At 38.1% G+C, this 24,975-nt stretch overlaps 1 protein-coding gene across 1 annotated transcript; it reads right to left on the bottom strand.

Moving 5' to 3' along the window:
- Window positions 1-345: 345 nt before the first annotated feature.
- LOC131772237 (fibroblast growth factor receptor 2-like) lies at window positions 346-15,374 on the bottom strand. Its single transcript, XM_066173887.1, has 17 exons — window positions 15,311-15,374; window positions 15,002-15,043; window positions 12,850-13,036; window positions 12,068-12,129; window positions 10,706-10,978; window positions 9,523-9,804; window positions 8,961-9,077; window positions 8,564-8,591; window positions 7,506-7,693; window positions 5,820-5,936; window positions 5,122-5,306; window positions 4,758-4,877; window positions 4,206-4,282; window positions 3,772-3,812; window positions 3,251-3,347; window positions 2,815-2,911; window positions 346-2,330 (listed from the first exon to the last, which is right to left on the bottom strand). Exons 1-17 carry the CDS (start codon window positions 15,372-15,374, stop codon window positions 666-668), a joined length of 3,642 nt encoding a protein of 1,213 aa, XP_066029984.1. The 3' UTR covers window positions 346-665.
- Window positions 15,375-24,975: the final 9,601 nt, after the last annotated feature.

Genomic DNA, 24,975 nt, shown 5'->3' with positions numbered 1-24,975 from the left:
CACTTATCAGAACTAACGCAGCGCTACTGGATTTTCGTCAATCTTACTCTTTGAAGGAGGCCAGATGTCATTTTAGTATATGGTATCCTTCAAATCTACGGTTAGATCCAGACCAGCAATTTTTCTGCAATGAATGGAGTAAACGAAACGAGTTTAGCTTAAATAAGTTTATTGAAGCATTTAGGGAGTGCTTTACAACAAGTAAATTATTCTTAATTAGATTAGGAAATATTACTTATACTAGGAACAACACTCACAAACTTACGCAGCATTTCTGACTTGATCAGTTATAAAAATTATCTTTACAGCAATTTATTTATTTTTCTTTTTTTTGTCTCTATCAGCCTACAGTCAATAACATCAACAAAGCACTGACAATTGCACCAAGTGAATAAACGGTAAACTAAGAAATGCAAAAGTAAAGTAAATAAACAAGTTTTTTCTTTGAAGGAAATTCCACTTAACCTCCATTTATAAACTATGAAAATGGTTATCATCACTACCAAAGCATTACTAAAGTAAAAGTACGAAAAAACCTACGTCTTAAAATCAAAAACTATGAAATATTGAGGCTGAAATTCTCGAAATATAAACTACAAATTACCACAGAGTGTTATAAGACTACAACCTTAGAGGTTCAGCAATTCTGCTATTAAGCCTCAGTCCTACTCAAGAGGAGTTGCTTCAGATGACTCCTCGTCTTCGTCACTTCCAGTTTCGTCTATATCCGCAGCAGTAAGTTGATTACCATCATACTCTTGTAAGCCAGCGTCTCCGTCAAAAAGGTCAACAGCATCACTTTGGTCGTCCATATAGTTTCCAAGATCGTCTTGTTCATCCTTCGTGTACTCTAGTTGGCAAGTCTTGGGTTCTTCTTCTACTGCCTCCTTTTCAGATTGAACTGCTACAGCACCTTCATAACCAACGGTATTTTCAGGTTCACTTGTTACACCTTCTTCGTCATTGGTTTGATTTTCTGGTGGGAAGACGAAATCACTGAGGCCTTCTTTTTCGATCAGAGGATTGTATTCTAAAGAATCAAGATCTTCCTCTTCGATCACACAAGGGAATGGTGAGGCATCGGGTTTCTTCGCCTCATTAGCGGAGCGTGCGAAAGAGGTAGGATCTTCTTTTTCAATAACAGAAAGGCATTCTGTGGCTTCCAAATCTTCTTCCCCAAGTACAGGGGAGCATGCTGAGTTATTGGAATCTTCTTCCTCAGCCACAAGGGGGCATGCTAGAGAATCAGAATTTTCTTCGTCAGTCACAAGGGGACATGCTGAAGTAGCTAGACCGTCTTCGTCCATCACCAGGGAGGATGGTAAAGGATCAATTTCTTCTTCCTCAATCGCAAGAGGGCACTCGGAGTCATCAACATCTTCTTCCTCGTTCTCGCTAAGATATGGTAAAGTATCACTCTCCAAAGGGTACGCTTGAGCATCCATATCTTTCTTATCACTCTCAAAAGGGTATGCTGCGCAACCTTCTTCTTCTACTTTGATTCCGAGAGGGAAAGCTGTAGCACCATCGTCAATTCCAACCATAGAGGGATGTGCGGTAGCACCGTGCTTACCCACTTCAAGGGCGAGATTTCCTGCAGCTGCCCCTTTGTCTTGTAAGTTAATAGCGAGGGGAAAAGCTGTAGCACCATCGTCAATTGCAACCACAAAGGGATGTGCAGTAGCACCGTGCTTACCCACTTCATGGGCAGGATATGCTGCAGCTGCTCCTTCCTCTGGTACGTTAATAGCGAAAGGGAAAGCTGTAGCACCATCGTCAATTGCAACCACAAAGGGATGTGCAGCGGCATCGTGCTTACCCACTTTATTGGAAAGATTTGCTGCAGCTGCCCCTTTCTCTGGTACGTTAATAGCGAAAGGGAAAGCTTGAGCACCATCGTTTATTGCAATCACAAAGGGATGTGCCGTAGCACGGTATTCACCCATATCACGGTCGGGATATGTTGCAGGTGCTCCTTCGTCTCCTACGTTAATTCCAAGAGGAAAAGCTGTAGCATCATCGTCCACTGCAACCAGAAAGGGATGTGCCGTAGCACCGTGTTCATCCACTTCACGGTCGGGATCTGTTGCAGGTGCTCCTTCGTCTCCTACGTTAATTCCAAGAGGGAAAGCTGTAGCATCATCGTCCACTGCAACTAGAAAGGGATGTGCCGTAGCACCGTGTTCACCCACTTCACCGATGGGATTTGCTGCAGCTGCTCCTAGTTCGTCCGGTCCTGCATCTTCTGGGTTTGCAACAGCTCCACGGTCATCGACAAAGTTGTACTTATCCTGATCATACTTGTCATCGTCAAAGATATCTACATATGTCTATGAAAAAGATCAGAAGGTAATCAAGAACTGCATGAGTTAAAACAGCTTGAACGAATGAATTTCAAAAATTCAACAAAGAAATTCCAAAAATGAGTCACTAAAAAGAAAAAAAAAGAGCAGATCAGATATCAATCATAAAGACAAGAACCATTAGTACTTGCATGAATTGATAAGAATAAAAGTCAGGTAAGGTCTTCCTTTATGTCAAAGTTTTCCAAAAGTGTTATTTTAAGATCTGTTCCGTTCTTTCTTGTGTGTAGACAACAGAGGGAAATAAGGATGATCCAGACTGACATGACGTAACCACACTTGCATATGTTTAAAAGTAACATTGGTTCATGATGAAACTGAATTCACAAATTGTTAGCGGTTGGGTAGTTAATGCGTTTTGACATCACATTGACGTGAAAAGAAATTTGCAATTGACTTGGTAGGATACCAATTTCAATTTCTGAAGTATATCCTGATATATATAGCAAACCTTTGTTTTAATATATGTATCCATTGTTTGGTAGAGCTTCACAAAGTGTGGCCGGCTGGCGCTTTCGTATTTCCAGCAGTTTAACATAACCGCGTATCTATAGAAAAACACAGGGACATATGATCACAGTAATTCTGCGGTAGGCATTAATATTACAAGTAGCGAAGTTGAGAAACAACAACTAGTTGCAAAAATAACTGAAATGCTAAGTTTATCTCATTTCATTGCAGCTCAAACGAATTCTGTGATGAAAAACCCACCGTATTCTTTATTTGACTCAACAACTTTTCATTTTAATTTTTGTAGTGACTAGATAAAATTAATTTCTTAGGAAGGCTACTTATTCAGAGCGAGTGTATCAAAAACACCTGACCACAGCAGCAATAGATGTTGCTTTTGACTTATACGACATCCACACAGAGGAAGCAACACTTACAAACTGTCGTCGATATGTTCAGGCTTTGGTAGACGATAACCTTCTTCGATTTTTTTCATTGTCGTGGATTGAGACCATCCTTCGTAAGGAATGCCTCCTGTGGAAAAATAATGTTTTTTTTTTCTGTTGGCCAAAAAAGCACACTTTTTTGTTGTAATCACTTTCATTCCTCTCAGCACGATCGAAATGATTCTTCTGTCAAAACGGCAATTAGTTGCTGAAATTCATTTCGTCTTACATCAGATGAAAGAGTACTGTAAAAAAACAAATTTAAGTGTAGCGATGGATTTGAGGTTTTTCAATAATGTACTAAATACTTTCAGTTCTCTTTAAACTTAAGCTTTATTTCAAGTTGTTATGTATCGTCATAATTTTATTTATCAGCGACATTGAGTGTTGCTTCTACTTCTCTATTGTACAATGCTCTTTTGTCCGCTCGGTATCATTCATCAGTTAGCAATTATGCGTGCAATTTAGGCAGGTATATTTCCTGAATATAAAGTAACAAATAAGTTAAGTACCAACAGTGAAGATTTCATACAAGACGATGCCGTAGGACCACCTGTCAAAGAAATGGAAGGATGACGATATATCTCAACTGGGTTAGAAAGATAATAATTACTCAGATACTTGGGATGTTTAGAAACATGCCATCAAGATATAAGCAACCTCCATAAGAGAAAACGCCATATTTTTTAGTTTGATTATCCACTCATCCTTTCATCCGTCTTTTCTTGTCCTTAACAGATTGTGGATATTGCTCGTTAAAATTAATATTCATATAAAGTCTCATACTACAGCTGTAACCTCAGCTGTTCCTCAGCTTGACGTTTCCTAATGACACTCTAATCAATAGAACACTGAATATTCTAGTTTCTCTCGCTACGTTAAGGTAGAATCGTTAAAAATATTCACTTATGGAATATATGTGGATAATAACAAATACAGTACGTACACATCGCTTTTGGTTGACAGCTGTTCCACATGTCCAAAGAGAATCTCGGGTGCAGTCCATTTGATTGGGATACATCCCTGGATGAGTAACCAAAATATTATAAACATCTGAAATCTAAAGAGGCTTGTATACAGCTCCTAAAATAATTTGCATATAAGATTAAAACCGTGCTGTGAGGATTCACGATAAAGTCAACAGCAGTAGACACCTTTGTACAAATTCTATGAAAACAATTCACACACTCTTTTTGCTTTAAATTTCCTGTGTTACTTTGCCCTTCGAGTTTGTATCTTTGTTATTCAGAGAACAATATCTCTTCCGGCTTTTTTATTTCATGTGTTCACTCCCTAGGTACAATTTTTTTTTTCAGTGAAAGCTTCGATACGCTTAGAATGGCTTCCCATTAAAGGGAAATATATTTTGCAGTAAGACTGTATAACTGAAAAGAAAGGTTTGTAAGGACAGTAATATTTTAATTCTTCACATTTTTATCTTCCATACCAGCAGCCCCAAAACCAATTGACTAAATGATGAAAAAATTCTGAAAATTACCTTCTTGGCATTTCCTGGGCCGTATTTGAAATCCTGATAAGAGAGCCCAAAGTCAGTCAACTTGCAGACACGATGCTCATCAAGAAGGATGTTACGAGCTGCAAGATCGCGATGAATTATCTGAAATCGAAAACAAATAATTATATGATCTGCTAAAAGGGACTTTTATAAACTACATAAAAACAGTAAAATGTAGGTGGAAAGTTTAACATCATGCTAATGTCAGACCATTTCTCGGTGAAATAGTGACTCTAATGTGCTGGATATTTTTAGCCGTATGGAGTATTACTTTGACAATTTGCAAGTCATGCCATTTTATCACATGCAGGAACACATGCTGACCAGAGAGAGTTTGAGCACTTACCCCTCTGGATGCGAGGAAAGTCATACCATGTGCGATTTGTTTAGCAAACAGCACCATGTCATATGTTGTCAAGTGGTCGACCCCTCCGACCCCATGATGATATTGGTCGAAAACCCCCCTGGATTTTCTGAGATAACCCAGCAAGTCACCTCGCCACAGGTACTCCATGATAAGTATTGGCTGAGCTAAAAGGGAACACCTAGAAAATTATTTTACGGCAAGCAGTGCAGAAGTTCCAAAACGTGTTTGAATTGTACATGCTTTATCTAGTTATACCTTAGGTTATATCTGTAATGAATCAAAGTATATACAGAGAGGGAAAGTGAAAGAAGAAAACACACAGATAGAAAATAGATGGACACATACTGCCGATAGAAATCTATAGACAGACAGACAGACAGAAAAAAAACAGAGATGGCAGATAAATAGACAAAGACTTGCCATCGTAAGTTGAAGTTTTTATCACAATTAGCATGTAGGTTTTAGAGCTAACATCTTCCAAGTAAAATGCCCCTCATACAATGCGAAGTAAATTCATTTCAAACAGTCAAAAAATTGAAAATAATCATTGAATTAGTACACCATCTTAGCAAGGACTAAGAATACTGATAGAAATAATTGTACCAGTGGTTGAACTCAGAGATGTCTCAATCGTTGCTGGGAATTAGCTGATTATAATCATAACAATAGCTGATTACCTCCAACTGTGACACAACCAGTGAACTTAACAACATTTTCATGGCCCTCCCTTCCAAAGAGTTTTAATAACTCGATCTCTCTCAGCAGGGCCTTCCTTCCTTTCTCTCCGGAGATTGCTAGGAAACCACACAAAAATTAGATAAACAAACAAACTTTCCATGTCAAGAGAGACACAATTAATTATGTGGTAAACATCCACATCTGGAATTGTTGTATGCTTGGTGTTATCTTACCAGCGCAAATTATAAGGCATTTGGTCTACATAAAAAAAAAATTAGTTTACTAAACTCCATATAATCCATACTTGCCACAAAAATGTCAGTTAGCCGTATTTTTCAATTTATTGAACAAGAAATTTCCAAAATAGATTCATCCTCCTTGAAAAAAATATTTGCTAAGAAAACGCTGCGCATCTCGAGCATTGTTGTTAACTAGGTAAGCCCATTGAACCGTGCAATTGTTTACAGATAACTTACAAAAGTAGAAAGGCAATTAAGCCAAGAAATTCCATCTGTTATAATACCTAATAGTCGGTCGAACATATATTTGAGACAGTTTTTTTTAAATACATGCTCTGTTTGCGCCTTCTTGTTTCCTACAGGTGATAAATTAGATAATCCTTGATTTTATCTTACTAAAAGCTACAATAATTCGTAAGCATTCCCAGAGTTATTAAAAATTCATTTGACTCTGTAAGTTTGTTACACTCGAACCTGTATTTAGCGGTCACGCGCGGGGATGGTTGACCGTTTAATATAGGATCCACGGAATAGGGCTACTATTGATAAAAGTTTAAAAAATGCCACTCTATGCCATCACGGACCACTTAACATACACAACCTCGCTAAAAAATATTCCTAACATTGATTTCGGGAGATAAACATGGATTAAATTTTACTTGAAAGGTTATTCTTAATTTTATTTGAGTACTTCCGCTTTAGTGACCGTTCGATAAAGGTGGGGAACATTACAAATAGGCTGTTGGGACTTAGAAAAAGGTGACCACAACCGCTTGATATAAAAAGTACTATAAGTAAAGGAGGAAAGTTTCGGGACTTTCAAAACTGACCGCTTATTACAAGGTGACCGCTTAACAGAGGTTCTACTGCATTGTGATTTTCAGCTTGTCCAGCGCAAGAAGATCATACTACCACCACTAGACTGGCAAATGGCTCCGAGTTTTTTCCGCTAGACTCACCCTCTCAAGGTTTCTTTGAGGTCTCATGACATTATTTCCCACTAAAAGTTTCTAAGCGGGCAACTTTGCAAAATATACGACAGCGGGCAACTTTGCAAAATATACGACAGAGTGACATTTTTAGTATTGTAGTATTTTCCGCTTTTATACACTTGAATGCAATTTAATCGATAAATTTTCATTTCTCTCCACAGCTTCTTATACTCCAAATGATATCCGTGTTCTGTTCTATTTTAGTAGCGTTGTATGACAAAAGATTTAACAACTGGTCCCCTCGGGAACCATCCGCTAACAATTAATTTGACATGCCAGCTGATAAATCATTTGAACAGCGCATAGTTTTTAAGCTATCCATGTTATGTATTAGGTAGGTTAATAAAGCATGTTCTAAGAGAAATACTCTTTATTGAGATAAATTACTCAAAAAATTAATAAAGGATAGTTCAATCAAGCTTTATATGAAAGAAAGATCTGAAAAAGTACTTACGTAGGTAGCATTTCGCAGCAACTGTGCGATTTCCAGGTCTGCCACGGGAACGACCCAGTAGCGCTCGCCACACTGAACCGAATGCCCCTTTGCCAATATGCTCGCGAAGGATCAGGCGGTCAACTGCAATCTCCCATCCGTCTGTGTTTGCGTTCCGCTGATCCATCTCAACTTCATCTTCCCCTTCACTGAATAATTGCAGATGAAAACAGGATTTTAACTATCTGTGTTACCTATCTATCTTTTCCTTCTTTGAATCTGGTTTAACATAACGTGGTAAAGATATCCTCTATATCTTCAATTTAAATTTTTTTTCTTTTCATTTCATTTCCGGGTGCTTCAGAAAATTATCACTTGCCAATGAAAAATTATTGAAATAGGTGAAATTTGGATGCTAATCTACTGAACCCGTTTTTTCGACGCATCGACCCAGGGAGGAGATTTTATTGAAAAAAAATTGAATAAAGATTGAATAAACCTCGCTTGAAGATAATCTAGCGCCGACTGTGTTATTCGGCATTTTACGTCATATAAATATCGTGCCTCCTACGCGAGAAATGAAATACTAACCAAAACCATCCGAAGTATTGTCTACAATCGATATATCGAGTGGTATTTTAAATCGTTCTACAAGACTCCGAGTGTGTTTCAACTGTAGTTTCCGTAACAAAGAGTGACGAAGGGTCAAAGCTTCTCTTCTTCTTTACAAGTATGCCACCCACAACCCAGCATACTGGTAACAACAACAAAAAATACTAAACAAGGTGTCAAAACAAGTGAAGGACGGAGGAATTCAAAACAGAAAGAACGTCGGGAAATAGTTGACTGCCATTTGATAAGAACTGCTTCGAAATCTGCGGCTGCTTCGAAAGGAAAATCTTTTATTTTGGCCCATGTGCTCTTGATTGTGAATATAATCGGTCCAAACTGAAAAAGAGACTTATTTTCTCAACAGTGGCGATTATCGCTACTCACCTGAGACTTATTCAAGAGTTAGAAATTTCGAATACAACTACACGTTCAAACAATGAGCATTAAAAAAGAGAGAATTTACTTACTTCAGCCTAGGTGGCACCTCGGGTGGGGCTATCATCAAAAGGTATGTGGAAAGAGATGAAAGAAATCGTTTAGTTGTGAGTAAGAATGACATCATTAACTAAGTTGAAGCTTGCGACTCAGAAACCACGTGTGACTTATATTTGAATCTGTAGTCAAACAATGAGAGAAGGAATAAGGTGGATTATCATGGTAATTAGTTTCATATAATTTGCAACATTTTTGTAATTTGATTAGTAATGGGCTTTGCCGGGACTGTAGAGGGACCTTCAAAATCAGTGCTGGAAATGCAGAATATGACCTTCTTAAAATAGCTCCTTCGTGCTCCAAGACACTGACGTATTAAAAGCCACAATCTGCCATATGAAGACATTTTATTTTCGTATGGTAACATTTTACCTGTAGCACGGCGTTTTTTAATGTATGAAATGAACGCCAGTAGAAAAACGACAGCAGCCAAAGGTCCCGCAATGTAGTACCACTCCAGTGAGCTGCTGGAAGGAGCTTCTGAATTTCCTGAAACACAATAATAGAAGAAGCTTAATAGGAAAGTAATTTGCTGGTCGGCAAAAAATTGATATCACCAACTATCCAGATAGAGAGCTAACTTTTTTTTGTTCCAACAATTTACGTTGTTCATTGCTTGCGTTGGGTGACGGGGAATAACTCATGGAAAAACAGACGCAGATGTGTTAAGTTACAAAAAACAGGCAGATAGACAGAGAAAGATTGGTGAAAGAATTATAGAATATGTATAACATGCTGCTACTGTTTGAAACTCGTTTTGAAACAGTTTTTTAAATTTCTTTCAAATTTAATTCATTTAAAATTTCTAGTTCCCAGAAGACCAAAAAACCACTGGAAAAGCTTGTGAGGAACATAAGAGGTGGACGTGTATTTTATAATAATGACCTTACATAGTTGATTACTGAAATTATATGTGGTTTCTTAAACAGCTTACCTTTTACATTTACTGTCACAACAGAGCGAGCCACAGTTCTTAGCTTGTTACGTGCTTCACAAGAATATTCACCACTGTCCTCTTCCACAACCTTAGTTATATCAAGTTTACTATTTTCCTCATCTAATCGTGTCTCTATAACTGCTTTTTCTGTTATTAGGTCTCCATCTTTCTTCCACATAATGCTGATTGTTTCTTCGTTGACTATGCAGATCAATTTGAGGGTATCTCCTTTTGTGAGTGTTATGTATTTCTCTGGAAAAACTAGAGCAGAGGCTTTTCCTGCGTTGAAAAAGGGGCAATTCATTAGTATGCTGGTTAAACATTAAACATTAAACTACAACTATATTATAAACACCCCAAAAAACAAACACAAACACAAACATTGAAAACGAACCAAAAAATATGACCTTCTCCAGGAATGCTTCGAATATGTTGCGAATGAGTTAAAAAGCCATAAATCAACTTTGTGGAGAGATCTAAGAGAATTGAAGATGCGAGGGAATTCTTTCGAATGCTTGATCGCTATTTGACCAACGATTTCGGTCACGGATAGAAGCGTATTCGCTTTAAGTAGTTTCCTCTGCTTTAGTTTTGTTGTTCAGTGTAGAGAATATAATTGTGTGTCGTAAGTAACTTTGGCTTTTGCGTCTCGCTTACTTTATGCTTTCTTCTAAGATTCTGGATCTCTCCGTCTCGGAAGTCTCTTCTTCAGATTTGTCCAGCTTGAAAGTACATTGCATATCGTCAAGTATTTCAAATCAAGCAACTCTCTATAGCGCCATCACCTGTCCTTTTTCCTAAGTGTTTCTTTCCTACCCAGTTTTTTGGAAGTTCAGGCCCCGGTTGCTCGAAAGGTGGATAACACTAGCTACTGGATAAAACTCTATCTGGTGGAGAACGCTTTACGTTTTACTATCACACATTGACAAGATAAATATTTAACCGTTAGATAGCGTGATCTGCCTTCTATACAAATGGGTCGAGTTTGCCTATATTCTCTTCGCGCTACCCCTTTTCTCTGTTGTTATTGACCTTGGACGTACAAGTTTATCTTTCTGTCTTAATCTCTTCTCTCCCTATTTCTCTTTTTCATCGTTATCATCATCATCGTCATTATTAACGTCATCATCGTCGTCTTCATCATCATCATCATCACCAATATCATTACAACTGAACTTACCATAAACACGCAGAGTTGCTGAGGAACTGGTTGTGTTTGCTTTGTTTTTTGCTGTACACTTGTAAGTCCCATTCATCCTTTTCATGACACTTGGTGATGCTATGAATGATTCTCCTTCGTGACCGGTTTGATTGATACCAGATGGCAGGTCACCATTATTAAAAGTCCAGACCAAGGTTGGTGTTGGAATACCTGAGGCTACGCAACTAAGGTTTACAGGGTATCCTTCGGTAACAGATTGGCGTAACAGAGGCTGAATGATCTTGGGAGAGACTTGAGGCAAAAGATCAAGAAGCTTAACAAAGGGCCGTATCGTCTATTTTAAACCCCTTCCCTCCCTCTCTAATCCAACTCTAAATTATCTATTTTCAAAATAAAAGCAAACTTCGTTATTGCCAAGCCTAGTTTTAATCCAAGTTTATTTTGCAATCAGTTTTCTTCACTTTTGATATAGGAAGGTATAAGTCAGCCCAACGCGACATCAGAACATTCTTTTCTTTCCTTAAAAGATTTCCTATGCTAGCAGCAGCCCAGGAGGTAGGAATTTATTTACCTACTTATTAATTTCTTCTTTCTTTTTGTTAGGTGTAATATCAACACCCCGTGCTACCATGTTCAAAGAGTACCAGCTTCTCTAAGTTCAAACTACACATTTACTTTGAAGAATAGCCAGATAATAATGGTCACAAGGTTTGCATTCCATGAAAACATTACGTTAAATCTGTCATTTCAAACAGTCAGATCGTCCGTTGTAGCAAGAGTACAAGTTCATAACGACCTAACAGCGGAATTATTTTCGTGTATTTCTTTGCAGTTCTGGTCGCTGATTTTCAAATTTGAATTCAATGAAAAGTTTACATGGAAGTTTATCCAAAATCGCTTTCCAACTTCAATTATAAATACTTAGATAATATTGCGCTGATAGCCACTTTGACATTTTTGCACTTCTAAAAATGTACATGAAATCCTGACTTGTCAGCCATTGGTACTTAAGAAGCAGACAAAAAGGTAATTAAAAAATTTAGACGGAATTTTATAATAAATGCCGTGACAAAATATGATGATATCTATAAAGTCAAAATTGCTCGACGCTCCAAAAAGCAATCAGTTTAAACTGCGCAAAAATTAATTACATATGTCTGAACAAGAGGTTCATTAACATTTGATAAATATGTTGGCATGTACTCGCTCTTTAAATGCTATCATCAATTTAGTGCTTTTTTATTACTTTTAATCAGTTTTGAACTTCTGTGGTTTCAAGTCCTAAAATTTGATTTGGTACCAGAGAATCGATTTTTTCTAACCAAAGATCTAAACTGATTATCGACTTCAGTTCTTTCTATGTGTAAATAAGAACCGTACCTCCCGCCACCTCGATCCAGAAAGTTGAGTTTTTGCTTCCTTCGCTGTTTTTGGCGCTGCATGTGTATTGACCAGAGTCTTCCAATCTCGCTTGACGAATCGTGAGAGTGTTGTTGTTACCAAGATTCTCCCCATCCTTAGTCCAGAGTATCTCCGGTATAGGGAAACCGCTTAGAGAGCAATTGAACTGAAGCGATGATTTATATGTAACTGACCGATTCTTGAGCTCAGGATTAATTTCAGGCCGACCTGGGCATAGAATTCAAAAGTACAAATCAAAAAAGGTGAAAGTATGAAAAAAAAAAAAAAGAAAAAAAAACCTTAGAAAATAAGAAGAGCAATTGAAGGAAACAAAAGTATGTCAACGTTTACCTGTGACGGTAATATCAAAAGCTGCTTCATTGTTCCCTTCACTGTTGTTAGCGCTGCAGGTATATTGACCAGCATCTCCATAACTCACTGGATTGATTGTGAGAGTGTTGTTGTTACCAAGATTCTCCCCATCCTTAGTCCAGAGTATCTCCGGTGTAGGGAAACCGCTTAGAGAGCAATTGAACTGAAGCGATGTTTTATATGTAACCGACTGATTCTTGAGCTCAGGATTGATTTCAGGAGGACCTGGGCATAGAATTAACAAGCACAATTCAAAAAAGGGGAAAGTTTGAAAAGAACAACAGAAAACGAGAAGAGCAACCAAAGGAAACAAAGTATGTCAACATTTACCTGTGACTGTGATATGAAAAGCTGCTTCATTTTTCCCTTCACTGTTTTTAGCGCTGCATGTGTATTGACCAGCATCGCCGTAACTCACTCGATTAATCGTGAGAGTGTTTTTGTTACCAATATTCTCCCCATCCTTAGTCCAGAGTATCTCCGGTGTAGGGAAACCGCTTAGAGAGCAATTGAACTGAAGCGATGTCTTATATGTAACCGACTGATTCTTGAGCTCAGTATTAATTTCAGGAGGACCTGGGCATAGAATTTCAAAGTACAATTCAAATAGGGGAAAATATGAAAGAAAGGAAAAAACCCCTAGAAAATGAGAAGAGCAACTGAAGGAACCAAAGTTAAGTCAACGTTTACCTGTGACTGTAATATGAAAAGCTACTTCACTGTTCCCTCCACTGTTGTTAGCGCTGCATGTGTATTGACCAGCATCGCCATAACTCACCCGATTTATCGTGAGAGTGTTGTTGTTACCAAGATTCTCCCCATCCTTAGTCCAGAGTATCTCGGGTGTAGGGAAACCACTTAGGGAGCAATTGAACTGAAGTGGTGATTTATATGTAACTGACCGATTCTTGAGCTCAGGATTAATTTCAGGCGGACCTGGGCAAAGAATTCAAAAGTAAAATTCAAAAAAGGTGAGAGTATGAAAAAAAAAAAAACCCTAGAAAATGAGAAGAGCAACTGAAGGAAACAAAAGTATGTCAACGTTTACCTGTGACTGTAATATGAAAAGCTACTTCACTGTTCCCTCCACTGTTGTTAGCGCTGCATGTGTATTGACCAGCATCTCCATAACTCACTCGATTTATCGTGAGAGTGTTGTTGTTACCAAGATTCTCCCCATCCTTAGTCCAGAGTATCTCCGGTGTAGGGAAACCGCTTAAAGAGCAATTGAACTGAAGCGGTGATCTATATGTAACTGACCGATTCTTGAGCTCAGGATTAATTTCAGGCGGACCTGGGCATAGAATTCAAAAGTACAAATCAAAAAAGGTGAAAGTATACAAAAAAAGGAAAAAAGACCCTAGAAAATGAGAAGAGCAACTGAAGGAAACAAAAGTATGTCAACGTTTACCTGTGACTGTAATATGAAAAGCTACTTCACTGTTCCCTCCACTGTTTTTAGCGCTGCATGTGTATTGACCCGTATCTCCATAACTCACTCGATTAATCGTGAGAGTGTTGTTTTTACCAAGGTTCTGCCCATCCTTAGTCCAGAGTATCTCCGGTGTAGGGAAACCGCTTAGAGAGCATATGAATTGAAGCGATGTATTATATGTAACCGATTCATTCTTCAGCTCAGGATTGATTTTAGGAGGATCTGGGCATAGAATTAACAAGCACAGTTAAAAAAAGGAAAGTTTGAAAAGAACAACAGAAAATGAGAAGAGCAACGGAACGAAAATAAAGAAGTCAACATTTACCTGTGACTGTTATATGAAAAGCTGCTTTATTTTTCCCTTCACTGTTTTTAGCGCTGCATGTGTATTGACCAGCATCTCCATAACTCACTTGATTAATCGTGAGCATGTTCCTGGTATCAAGTAACTTTCCATCTTTTGTCCACTTCACCTCTGGTTTAGGAAAACCCCCCACGAAGCATTCAATTTGAAGTGTTGAATGTAATTTGACAGACTTCTCTCGTCGAGAATTTATTTCAGGAGGACCTTTTTAATTTTGAAAGGAAAATTATAATTTATATAAAACTTGATCCCCATCCCCTCCCCCTCTACTTTTTTTTAACCGACTGTCTTTCTCTCCTCAGCTCTCCCCTGCCGTAAAAATCAAAGCCCATGAAAATCATGGTTGCAAGCTTTGCAGATCACGCCTAATTGGTAATAATGAAACTCTGCCGAAAAAATAAAATGTTTTTAATTCAGTGCGAGCCATGTTGTTTTTTTTTTTTTTACAAAGAAAAGGGGGGTAAGTTTCCAAAATCCCTTGGGTCTTATCGACTAAGTTGAAAATGTGAAATGGTTACCGTAAAGATTTTCAAAGCTAACGTTTGGACCGCACTTTGTAAGAGCTAACGCTTGAAACGTCAACTTTGATAATTTTTCGGTGGCCAATCTAAATTACCAAAAACCAAAGTATATTAAACAAGGAGTTTGACGTTTAATAAAAGGACAGTTGAAGGATATCTGTGCAGCATTTTCTACCAACAAATGAATCCTTTACTTTCTCCTCATATATAAAACCACTTACATTTACAAGGCCGTGATTCCTGTGTTCTTGAGCAGTTAAATTCTAGAAGTAAGGTTATCCAGTTAATATTTTAAAAGTAATAAACGGTTGGAGATTAAGTCATCTTATTTCTAGTAAAGAAAACATCCATTGGCAATAACTGCCGAAGGTTCCTGCCTAATTATCACTGCAATCTAAACATAAGAATTAATCCAATTGAATAGAGGCTTATAAATGCTGTATAGTTTTTGGAAGTTGTGAAACAGTGGCGAAAACCCGCCATTGCACTTTCGAGTCACAAATTCTAAAAAACTCCCTCTTGTCACTTACCGACTCTTTGCCGGTACTGACTATTGCACCCTATGCAGACGCCACTCCAAGATGACCACGCCATACAACCTTTAAAAATAACAAGTTGTGCGCAAAGAGTAATATGTCATATTATCACTCTACCTCATCCCCGGAGACCCAGGGGCTGTGAGTCATATTATCACTTTAGCTCATCCTTCGAGACCCAGGGGCTGTGAGTCGATTTCAAGTCAGTGCGGAAGAGCCCCTGGGGACATTGTCTTACAAGACTAGTTCCAAAGGGTCGCAGTCGTTCTGGCATCTGATTGGTGCCAGAAAATCTTTGTGCTTGTCTGCCCAATCAGAGTGAAGTATGGTTTATTTGGGCAGTGCAAACCCCGTCGGTAACTGTCCGAAAACATCTCTCCTTCCCACAGTGTTCTCGACGGTTTTTGTTCAGATTTTAATTCGCTAACCGGAAACAGAGCTAAGCTTTCTCTAAGCGCTTGCTGAAGGTCGTCTACGAACTTAAAGTTCTCTGAAACCTCGGCCATATTGTGAAAGACTTTACTACTGTGCAAGGGTTAGTATGTTAGTTAGTATTCAGTATAATTTCTGGTAATATTTTCGCGGACAACCTGATCGATTTCTCTTACATTGTGCGCTGAGACTGAAACTTTTCACCACGGGCAGTGCTTTGTCGCACGGCCCAAACAAACAAGGCGAGCCACTGGGCTTCTTGTACATTTTAGAACGACTTCGACCGTTTGGAACTAGTCTTGTAAGACAATGTCCCTAGGGGCTCTTCCGCCCTGACCTGAAATCGACTCACAGCCCCTGGGTCTCTGAGGATGCACTCTACCTATGCTCTTTACTTCCTTTGCTGCATTTATCTGCAGCTTGCAATAAAGGATACTAAAATACTTAATTATTATCGTCTATATCCCCAGTTTCTACTTTCCAAGGAGACTTCGAACTAACATCGCCAAGTTAAAAAGATTGATGGCTTGAAGCTTATAAATCACCCAACTTACAGTTCCTTATTTATAAACATCATTGGTGTTCTCTCAACATCTGTCTGGGATTTATCATGTTATATGCCAAGGAGAGGCACATTTTTTTATATTGCTCAAATGGATGACTGTGCGAAAATGTTAAAAGAAACAAACTAGGATTTTAACGTTTTCAATTTTTAATTTTCAACTTTATTGTAAAAGTTCCACCAGTATATGGCAGAAGCCTGAAAGGTTGAAATTCAATTTTTGTAACAATAAAAAGTTTTATTTCTATGCCACATCTTTGTTCACACATCCTCTGATCAACAGAGAAGAGTATCCTGTCTTTATCGACCCTTTATCCTGCCTACTGATAAATGATAGTTCAAACATGGCTACTTACAATCTGTTATATCAGTTAGGATGAGGATGTTCGGTGAACATGAAAAGAAAGATTCACTTTCGATGAGTAAATTAGTGGCTTAATATAGCCTTGGAACACTTGACTAACACGCCATAAGCTTAACAAACAAACTGAACTCGTCGCACTCACCCGCTTTTGAATCCGAAAAGAAGGCCGTGAAAGAGAAAAAAAATTTTGAAAAAGATGTTAATCCATTTATCTATTCATTCGTTTATTTGAACCAACCAGTTTGTTTTGTACGTCAATATTTTACATTGAAATCGATAATTATGTGACAGAATTTGTTAAATCAAACAAACAAACAGCCAATTATGACTGATATCTGATGATAATTATACAAATATTAAAGAACTTAGGTACTGATTTTATACTAATACCATCCACATCAGTAAAATCGTTTGGATAGTAACATAACAGTAATAGCTATCACTAACTGTCACTGATACACACGCAGATAATTCTTTGCTATTTACAATTGCAATTTGCTGATCAGTAATCAGCCGGTGCAGAGGGTCAATAGTGTATATTGAGCCACAGGAGAGTTCTTTATTTATAGGAACGGATGATATTGATGGTTACCTTCCCTTTTGGCTAGACAGAAAAGATGAGATAAGAAATAAGGAGCAGTTAATGATCTAAATGACATAGCTTAAGTTAAGAAATAATCATTCATTGTAAAATTCTAACCCACTTTTAGGAAAGGAATGAGGTACCAGTACTTTCTCAACGAATGGAAAGCGAGCATTACCGCCTAAATTTACATTTCTCAGAGAAGGATGTGATGTTGGAATGGATTCTCCAGAAACTTAAGAGAAAATTATCAAGGATGGGTTGCATTTCTAAATTTCTGTTTAACCTTGCTCACACCGGTTTCGCGTTAAGGGTTTGACTGATTTTATGCGTGGTATGACCAGCTCTTGAATTACTTGTGTTAAACTTTGTTTTACTTCTGTTCTGCTTTTGTCAGGCCTTATAATGATCCTAAGATAAACACCGTAAACTTTTTTGGTTGCAGTTTTGGACGAGATTCAGTCGCTACCAGGAAGTAGAGAAAGTTAGCATTGTTGAATCGAATGTTCCTCGTCAGCTGTCATCAGCAGATCGCAGGATGAGGGGACAGTTAAGCATGGAAGTCTTTACCAATAAAAATATACCGTAAGCACGAGTTGAGCTCAAAATTAGAAATAAAGCATAAAAGTAAACTTAAAACACATGGATGGATGTCAGGGTAAATTTCATTGGTTGAAACTGTATTATTGTAAGCGAAAGCGATTTTCAATGGGGGTTTCAGAAGTAATCCTTGGTAAAATCGGAGTTTTGCTACGCCTCGTCCTGCACTACAGCTTCTCAGCAAATTTGGTTTCACATGATCACGTGCGTTTTCCAGTCCTGGATGCCAAATGTTTGCTTTGAACATGAGATTCTTGAGGCTCCAGTGATTTTTCGTTGTTCTGATTCGCCGTGGTGATAACCTAATCTTGTTTTTATGACACTTAGTCGACATGCGGTCCGAAAAAAGTAAACAATTCATACGTGGTCCAGTTTTAAGAGAGATCTTAAGTACTAAAGGAAAATTTATTGTCTTGAGCATGATTATTAGTAATAAGAATTGCGCGAGACAAACTGAATTCAACTTACCAGCTAGGTGATTGCAGATGTGGCATGTAAATAAAAGTTATAACAAAATATAATTAAAACGTGTATCTGTAGTTCAAAACATTCAGTTGTTTATACTGGCTATTGAACTGAGTGGAGTGCAATTTGGGCTGAAATCATAAGAGTGATTTCAAATCGAACGAGCGCGCATGTATGATTTCAGACCAAAATTGCACGACACTAGGTTCAATTACCACTTTATTTTTAGGAAATCGCCTAAATACAGGACTTAATCAGTTCAAATAATTTGTTGATGCAGTATTGAGCCGGTTTGAAATTAAATTCATCCATTTTTTGGGAGGAAAAATAAGAGTTTTGGAAACAAAAATTGCAAAATTTGCCACATGTTACTCTTTGTCTTTTATTTCCCTGCTATTTGATTGTTTACTTTAAACACGCCTTGAAATCTAATTGGTTGTTTTGTTTTTAGTGTAGGCTCCTCACTGGCCGGGAAAAAGATGCAATTTGAGGGGGAAAATGGTGCGATTCGTGAATAAATCGCACCAATTAGAGCCAATCATATTACAGGGAGCACCAGTGATTTCAAAATGGGTGTAATAAATTGAGAAATGCTATGCACTTTTTCTTTCGTTTATCACCAGTACTTAAGTTAAATATGTTAACGTAAACATACTGTAAAGGTGCCATGCAAATAGATATACAATAAATGGTTTGAACCCGGGGGTAACATGTAATAGTGTGGTTTGATCGTCCGGGTGAGTGTGGTCCTGAGAAGGACTGTTGTCGGTAGTGGTGATTGACGTTTCCACAACGTGAGCGGAAGTCATCATCAGAGTCAAGTGAATAGTTGTTGTCAGTCGAATGTTCTAAGTCCAGTTTGTATAAACTGATTGGTCAGTTTTGCCGTGATGTCATTGGCTGTAAGACTCAAGTGACGTTGGTCGGTCGTGATTGATCGCTCTCGATTCGTTAGTGAGGTTAGGTCGTTCTGTTTGGTTTGTCGTTTGTATGGTGCCGGTTGTGGTTTACACCTGTTGAGGGGATACTGTTCCAAGTTAGTAAACCAGCTTTCCAGGGTCAGTGGATGAAAGTAGTTGGTGCTGTAGGTTAGGCATTGCGCAGAGTCCCAGTCAATAGTGTGGTTCGTAAGTCGGTGACGTTCAGCGATGTGATAATTGACATCGCCTTTCCTTGTCGCCCGTTTGTGTTAAGTCAGTCTAGTTGTAAGGTTTCTGCCTGTATCACCGATGTAAGAGGCGTGGCAGTCGGAGCAATTGATCTTACACACTGTTCCTCGTCTGTTCCTCGGTTCGTCTTTGTCTTTGACGTTAGTCAGTAACTGACGTAGTGTGGTAATAGGATTGTGAGCGACGCGGATGCTCAATGGTTTTAGGATGCGCGAGATGTTCTCAGATATGCCTTTTATGGATGGTATAGTTACTATGGCCGTAGGAGTTGCGTTGTTGTTAGCTTCGGTAGTAGTAGAAGGTGGGTGAGTGTTACGTTGGGTGAAGTCTTCGTTGTAGTTGTTCTTTGAAAAAACACGGTCAAGGTACGTGTTCTCGTCGGATAAGCTGTCTGTCGTATTGCATACTAGTTGTGCTCGTCGCGTAAGAGTCCTGAGAGTTATGGCTATGTGTGATGTCGGGTTGTAGGATGACTCGTCCAGTAATCTGTCGGTATTTGTCGATTTCCTGTAAACTGTTATCCGTAGTAAGTTGTCGTCACGGCTTACCAGGCAGTTTAGAAAAGGTCGTTAACCATTTTCTTCGACATCATGTCAGTGTTTTGTTCGTTAAGGTGGTGTTGGAATGCGTAGATTCCGTCGTGTCGCACGGCGGTGAAAGTGTCGTCAACGTAGCGTAACCAAAGCGGTATCGTTTGTCGGCAAGTCGAAAGGGCGCTTTCCTCGATGTTCTGCATCACAATTTCTGCTACAACAACAGAAACTGGAGACCCCATTTCTGTACCGTGTATCTGTTTGTAGTGTTTACCGTTGTACAGAAAGTAAGTTGACGTCAGGCAAAGGTTTATTGAGTCCATAATGTCCTCTGTCGGTAGCGGGTCGAGGGTCGGAAGATTGTAGGATAGCAGTCTCAGTACATTGTAGTGCCAGTTGAGGATGGAGGTGGAATACTTGTGAAAAGCGATTTCAGAACAAATGACACTAGTTTTTAGTCGTTAGGTATCTGTACAGTCTTAGTGGCGTTAATAAAGTCCTCGGTGGATTGTAGTTTACGTCAGGATTTGTCGGTGAGCGGTTTTAGTATTATCGTCAGATACTTGGACAGTTGGTATGTCGGAGAACCACAGAAAGAAACAATAGTTCGCATTGGGAAACCAGGTTTGTGTAGTTTCGGCAGACCATAAAGTTTCGGTGGCTGTGGTACTGAGCACCTTAGTCGGTAGGAGCGTTGGGTGTCAATGGCGTTTGTCCTCTTGAGTGTCAGTAATGTGCTGGTAAGTTTGCGTTGAAGCGCAGGAGTCGGGTCACGTTTGAGTTCTTCGTAGGTTTGTTTGTCGTTAACTAGTACGTCCATTTTGTCGTGATAGTCAGTCTATCCGCAAATAGATATGCTAAATGACAACGAAACATGTACTCACGTTCTGATCGTTTTTCACAATTACCAAGGCCAAGGAATTACAAAAAAAATACATCGAGAACAGAAAAATAAATAAAATGAAATTATTTAACTACCAAGAGACATGATATTCATTAATCAGTCGGCTAAGACCTTTGCTTAACAAATCGTTCTGATATGAAACCATTTTCATGATTATGACTTTAATTCTCATAATTAGTTTCAAGTAACTAACACCTCAATGTCACAGTCTACCACAGATAACATTGAATCTTTTCGTAAATTGAGCCACTGAATATATAAATAAATATTTCCACAAGAGCCTAATTCAAAACGACTTCAACAAGTTTCCAACCATAACTTAAGAAGCAAGGCGAATATTAGAATGCCATGTTTATTGATGATCATAATTTCTCATCCATAATAATATCAATAAAACGAAATTGTAGCTTTCATTATTACAATAGTAAGCGACAATGACACAAATATGTTACATGACTGTTACTGCAGTAGTGAAAAGACATGTGAAATCCGCCAAATAACTATAAAAAGAAGACATACTTACGATCTATTTGCCCGTTAAGGTAGGAAATAAGAAAAAGAGATATGTTAGTTAGAGATGCACATTTGTTATTGCCCACATTGTTCTTCAGTTTGGTATCGTTAAGTAAAAGTGTCTTGTTAATGGAACAGCCAATAGTATGACTACGCATCCTATTACACTTGCCACAACTGTTAGATATTTCAATGGTTGCCATGTTGGCAGTCAGTGGGTCCGACCAGATAAGAGTCTTCAACATGCTGTCAGCCACCAATAGTAAAAAGGACATTTTGCCAAAGTATAACTCTTGGCCGCAATCAAAAATATTAACTGGGGCGAAAACTATACCGCTTCATTGTAAGTAAAGCGTTTTTCTTTTACAAATCTACTCTTTCGCAAAAATGATGATAATCCTGAAGAGAGTCTAACACATGATGACTGTCGAATAGTACCTGGTTTGTTAGAAATGTGAAAATGAATGACGAAAAGTAAAGAAAAAGTTACTTACGACCTGTTATGTCAATGAGACGTCGGTGAACCCGATGGAAAAGAAGAGAAAACGAATCAATTCAAATCTACTATCAGTTTAAAGCCGTTGTGAGATACTGTTTACTAATTGACTGAGTGGGAGGGCCGGACGGGAAAATATTTGGCTCGAGGTCATGACGTACGGACCGAGCACAACACAGAGGTCCGAGTGCCATGACCGAGAGCCAAATATTTCCCATCCAGCCCGACCTAACACAGTCATTACGCATTTTATCGTATGAATTTTTAGTGTTACAAATTTCGAATTTTTTTTTCTTAAATACTACGCGATAGACCGGCGCGCGCGGAATAACCACAAAAACGATTCTACAATTAATACTTTTCCTTTCTGTCCTAGAACAGGAAACTCACATTTCATCGAAAAACGTGGCATTTGTTTCCAGTTGTACTCTCTGTTGTCACTCATTTTTGGCCAGAAAAGGGGACAATGCTTTTCATTTCAATATTTTTTTGCCCAAGTGTACTAGGGCCGGGCGGCTTTTTCCGGACCAGGAGCCGTCCGGCCCTACACACATCAGCTTTTCTATGGAATTGCACGAACTGGGCCAGACGGGCCATATGATAAAATCGATTAATGCGCATTAATTTATGCCTTTGAGCATATTTTCAGGCACCAAGAGATTATAATATCTTGCAGACACAAGAGGTTATAAGCTGGACACAAGAGACAGTAATTAGTATACACTCTCTTGCGGACAGCAATAAATGAACCACTTCGACGTCTGCTAAAACGATTGATGTTCTATAATAAAATAATAAAGCGACACTGCTTTCGCTGCCAAAAAAAAGCAAAAGATAGCAATAGATACTAACTGACTTTTAAAGGAAAAAGAACTTATGATAATGTTTGATATACCTCACAAAGGTAAGAGAGTCAAAGCATTTTGAATTGAACAAAATAAAAGAAAAGGGCTTCGGTCGTTTAATTTTCCCTTTTTTTTGACGTTTTGCTCAATAACATGATCTATGTATGAACTAAAATCATTTCTTACCCGCTAAATTGTCCACAAACCATGATTTCACAAAGGAAAGAGCAACAGAAATAAACTGTTAGCTGAATTTGAGTGTTGAGCATACAAAATAATAATACTAAGGCAACAAATTGATGCTTTTAAATACTTGATATGGAGTAAGAAAACAACATTCTATTAAATATAGAGTTTTGTTTTCTTTCACCGTATTGTATAACTTAGTTTATGAGTTGCTTAGAGTTTAAACGTACCGAAAGGCCAATGATCGCAAAAGGAAAAAGGCAAATACCACTACACAATGAAACTTTCCTACGTGAGTGATTTTCTACTTTTCTAACTAAAAGATTGAACATACCGTGCGTAGGTTGTTTAACTCACCCTGAAGTGCTCTAAGCAAAGATATGCTACGCAAAATATAAATTCTAGACAAGATGAATTGTAACTGGATTTTCACATACTAAGCGTTCATCTGACTGAAATTTTCTGCGCGAGCAGAATTTAACACTCAAGTTTCAAATTAAAAAAATTCAGTAACGGTTCGAACTGCGCTTTCTTTTACTGATCACGAGAAGAAACTATGTGTAACGGCTGCCACGCCTTTGCTACCGGACATTGATTTGCTATAAGTTTGTTTCTTGTTAAACGTGTTAAACCGCAATAGTGACGTTACTGTTTGTCCATTAGGGACGTGATCTTTAAGTTCCACCCAGAACCGCATTTCAGTTAGTTATCTTGCGTTGGGCTAACGATAAGACGTGTTTATCGAAAAGCGCCCTTTTGCCCACCTTATCTCGAAGTTCGTTTTGGTCAAACCTTCACAAGCGGGACTGTTATATTATGCTTATGTTCCTTCTCTTCGTACTTGTTTAAACATCTGGTCTTTCGGTAGTTTCGCCTAGTTTTTTATACCAGTTTCTTTGCAACTTTGTAACACGTGGCTTACGTTGTTCATGCTTTGTTAGTAAGCCGCTCGTTTTTTCTCACTCGGTTATTAGTTTTGTTAGAATTTGTTTGCAAGCGGTTCTCCTTTATCCTTGAAGATAGTCTTTTGTGGGTTTGTTTTAGAGTTTAGGCTAGTCTTTTGGGATCTTGCTTCTATATCGGAATGATTGGAATGTTGGTCCGTATCTTAGAATTTAGCTTAGCTTCTTCCTTATAATTTCATATTTCAGTTTACGATAAGTACTTGGATACCTCGACTACGCTATTAAAACGATTCAAGTCTTTTCCGTAAAATATATCCTCGCTTCATAGTGCGTCTTCACCAGCGAAACTCATAGTTGTCGTTGAAATTTGCTTCGCTTGTGTCGGCCGCTACACTATGCGTCTTAAGCACCCGAAATTTCAACTCACTGAAAAGAAGATCTGAACTGGTCAGAAAATGTCGCACAAATTTTTTCGCGAAAATTATAGAGACAGTAAACAAACTAGAACACGTATTACAATTAGTCAATGAAACTCAATTAGAGGTTACGAACAGACAGAAAGCAAATTTGGCATTACATTTCACTTGTTCATTACATTTAATATCAAAATAGATATTCAACTCGCCTCAAGCAATTCCAATCCTATAGAAAACATTATCTTAACTAATAGCTACTTAGAAGGAATGAAAATGTTACTTACTGTCTAATTTCCCAAATTTGGGTCAATGCGCAAGATTTAAAGGAAAATACAGAAAGAAAGAAAAGGAAGTAAGTACACTAGAGTACAAACGCAATTTGATGAATACCTATAATCATTAAATACAACCCCCCAAAAAGGAAATTTTAATCTTCAGATGTTTTGTGAAGTTAATTGCATGATAGCAATCAAAACTTATAGTTTTTTCGCGTAATGTTTAACACTATCTGTGCTATTCTGAGGGTAACAAAGTAAACACAATTTGAATTGTTTTTTAATGTAATGTATGGTAAAAACCTTGAAATATTTACTCTTCTCGAAATACAATTACTCGACTCGACTTGTTTGTAGCAATTTTATTTAGTCAGTAACAATCATTAAACAGTAATTAAACGCATTAAGTGC

The sequence above is a fragment of the Pocillopora verrucosa genome, chromosome 11 (assembly GCF_036669915.1).
Source record: "Pocillopora verrucosa isolate sample1 chromosome 11, ASM3666991v2, whole genome shotgun sequence".
NCBI classification, from domain to species: Eukaryota; Metazoa; Cnidaria; class Anthozoa; order Scleractinia; family Pocilloporidae; genus Pocillopora; species Pocillopora verrucosa.
The sequence above is the reverse complement of the archived record's forward strand: the minus strand, read 5'-3'. Positions and strand labels throughout refer to the sequence as shown.

Excerpts from the sequence above, each read along its gene's own strand:
- LOC131772237 (XM_066173887.1), bottom strand. The coding sequence starts at position 15,374 with ATGGCGTGGTCATCTTGGAGTGGCGTCTGCATAGGGTGCAATAGTCAG. Across the intron at positions 15,044-15,310 it reads TCAGTACCGGCAAAGAGTCG|AATTTAACTGCTCAAGAACA; the intron begins GTAAGTGACAAG and ends CCTTACTTCTAG. Across the intron at positions 5,307-5,819 it reads TGGTTGTGTCACAGTTGGAG|CTCAGCCAATACTTATCATG; the intron begins GTAATCAGCTAT and ends GTTCCCTTTTAG.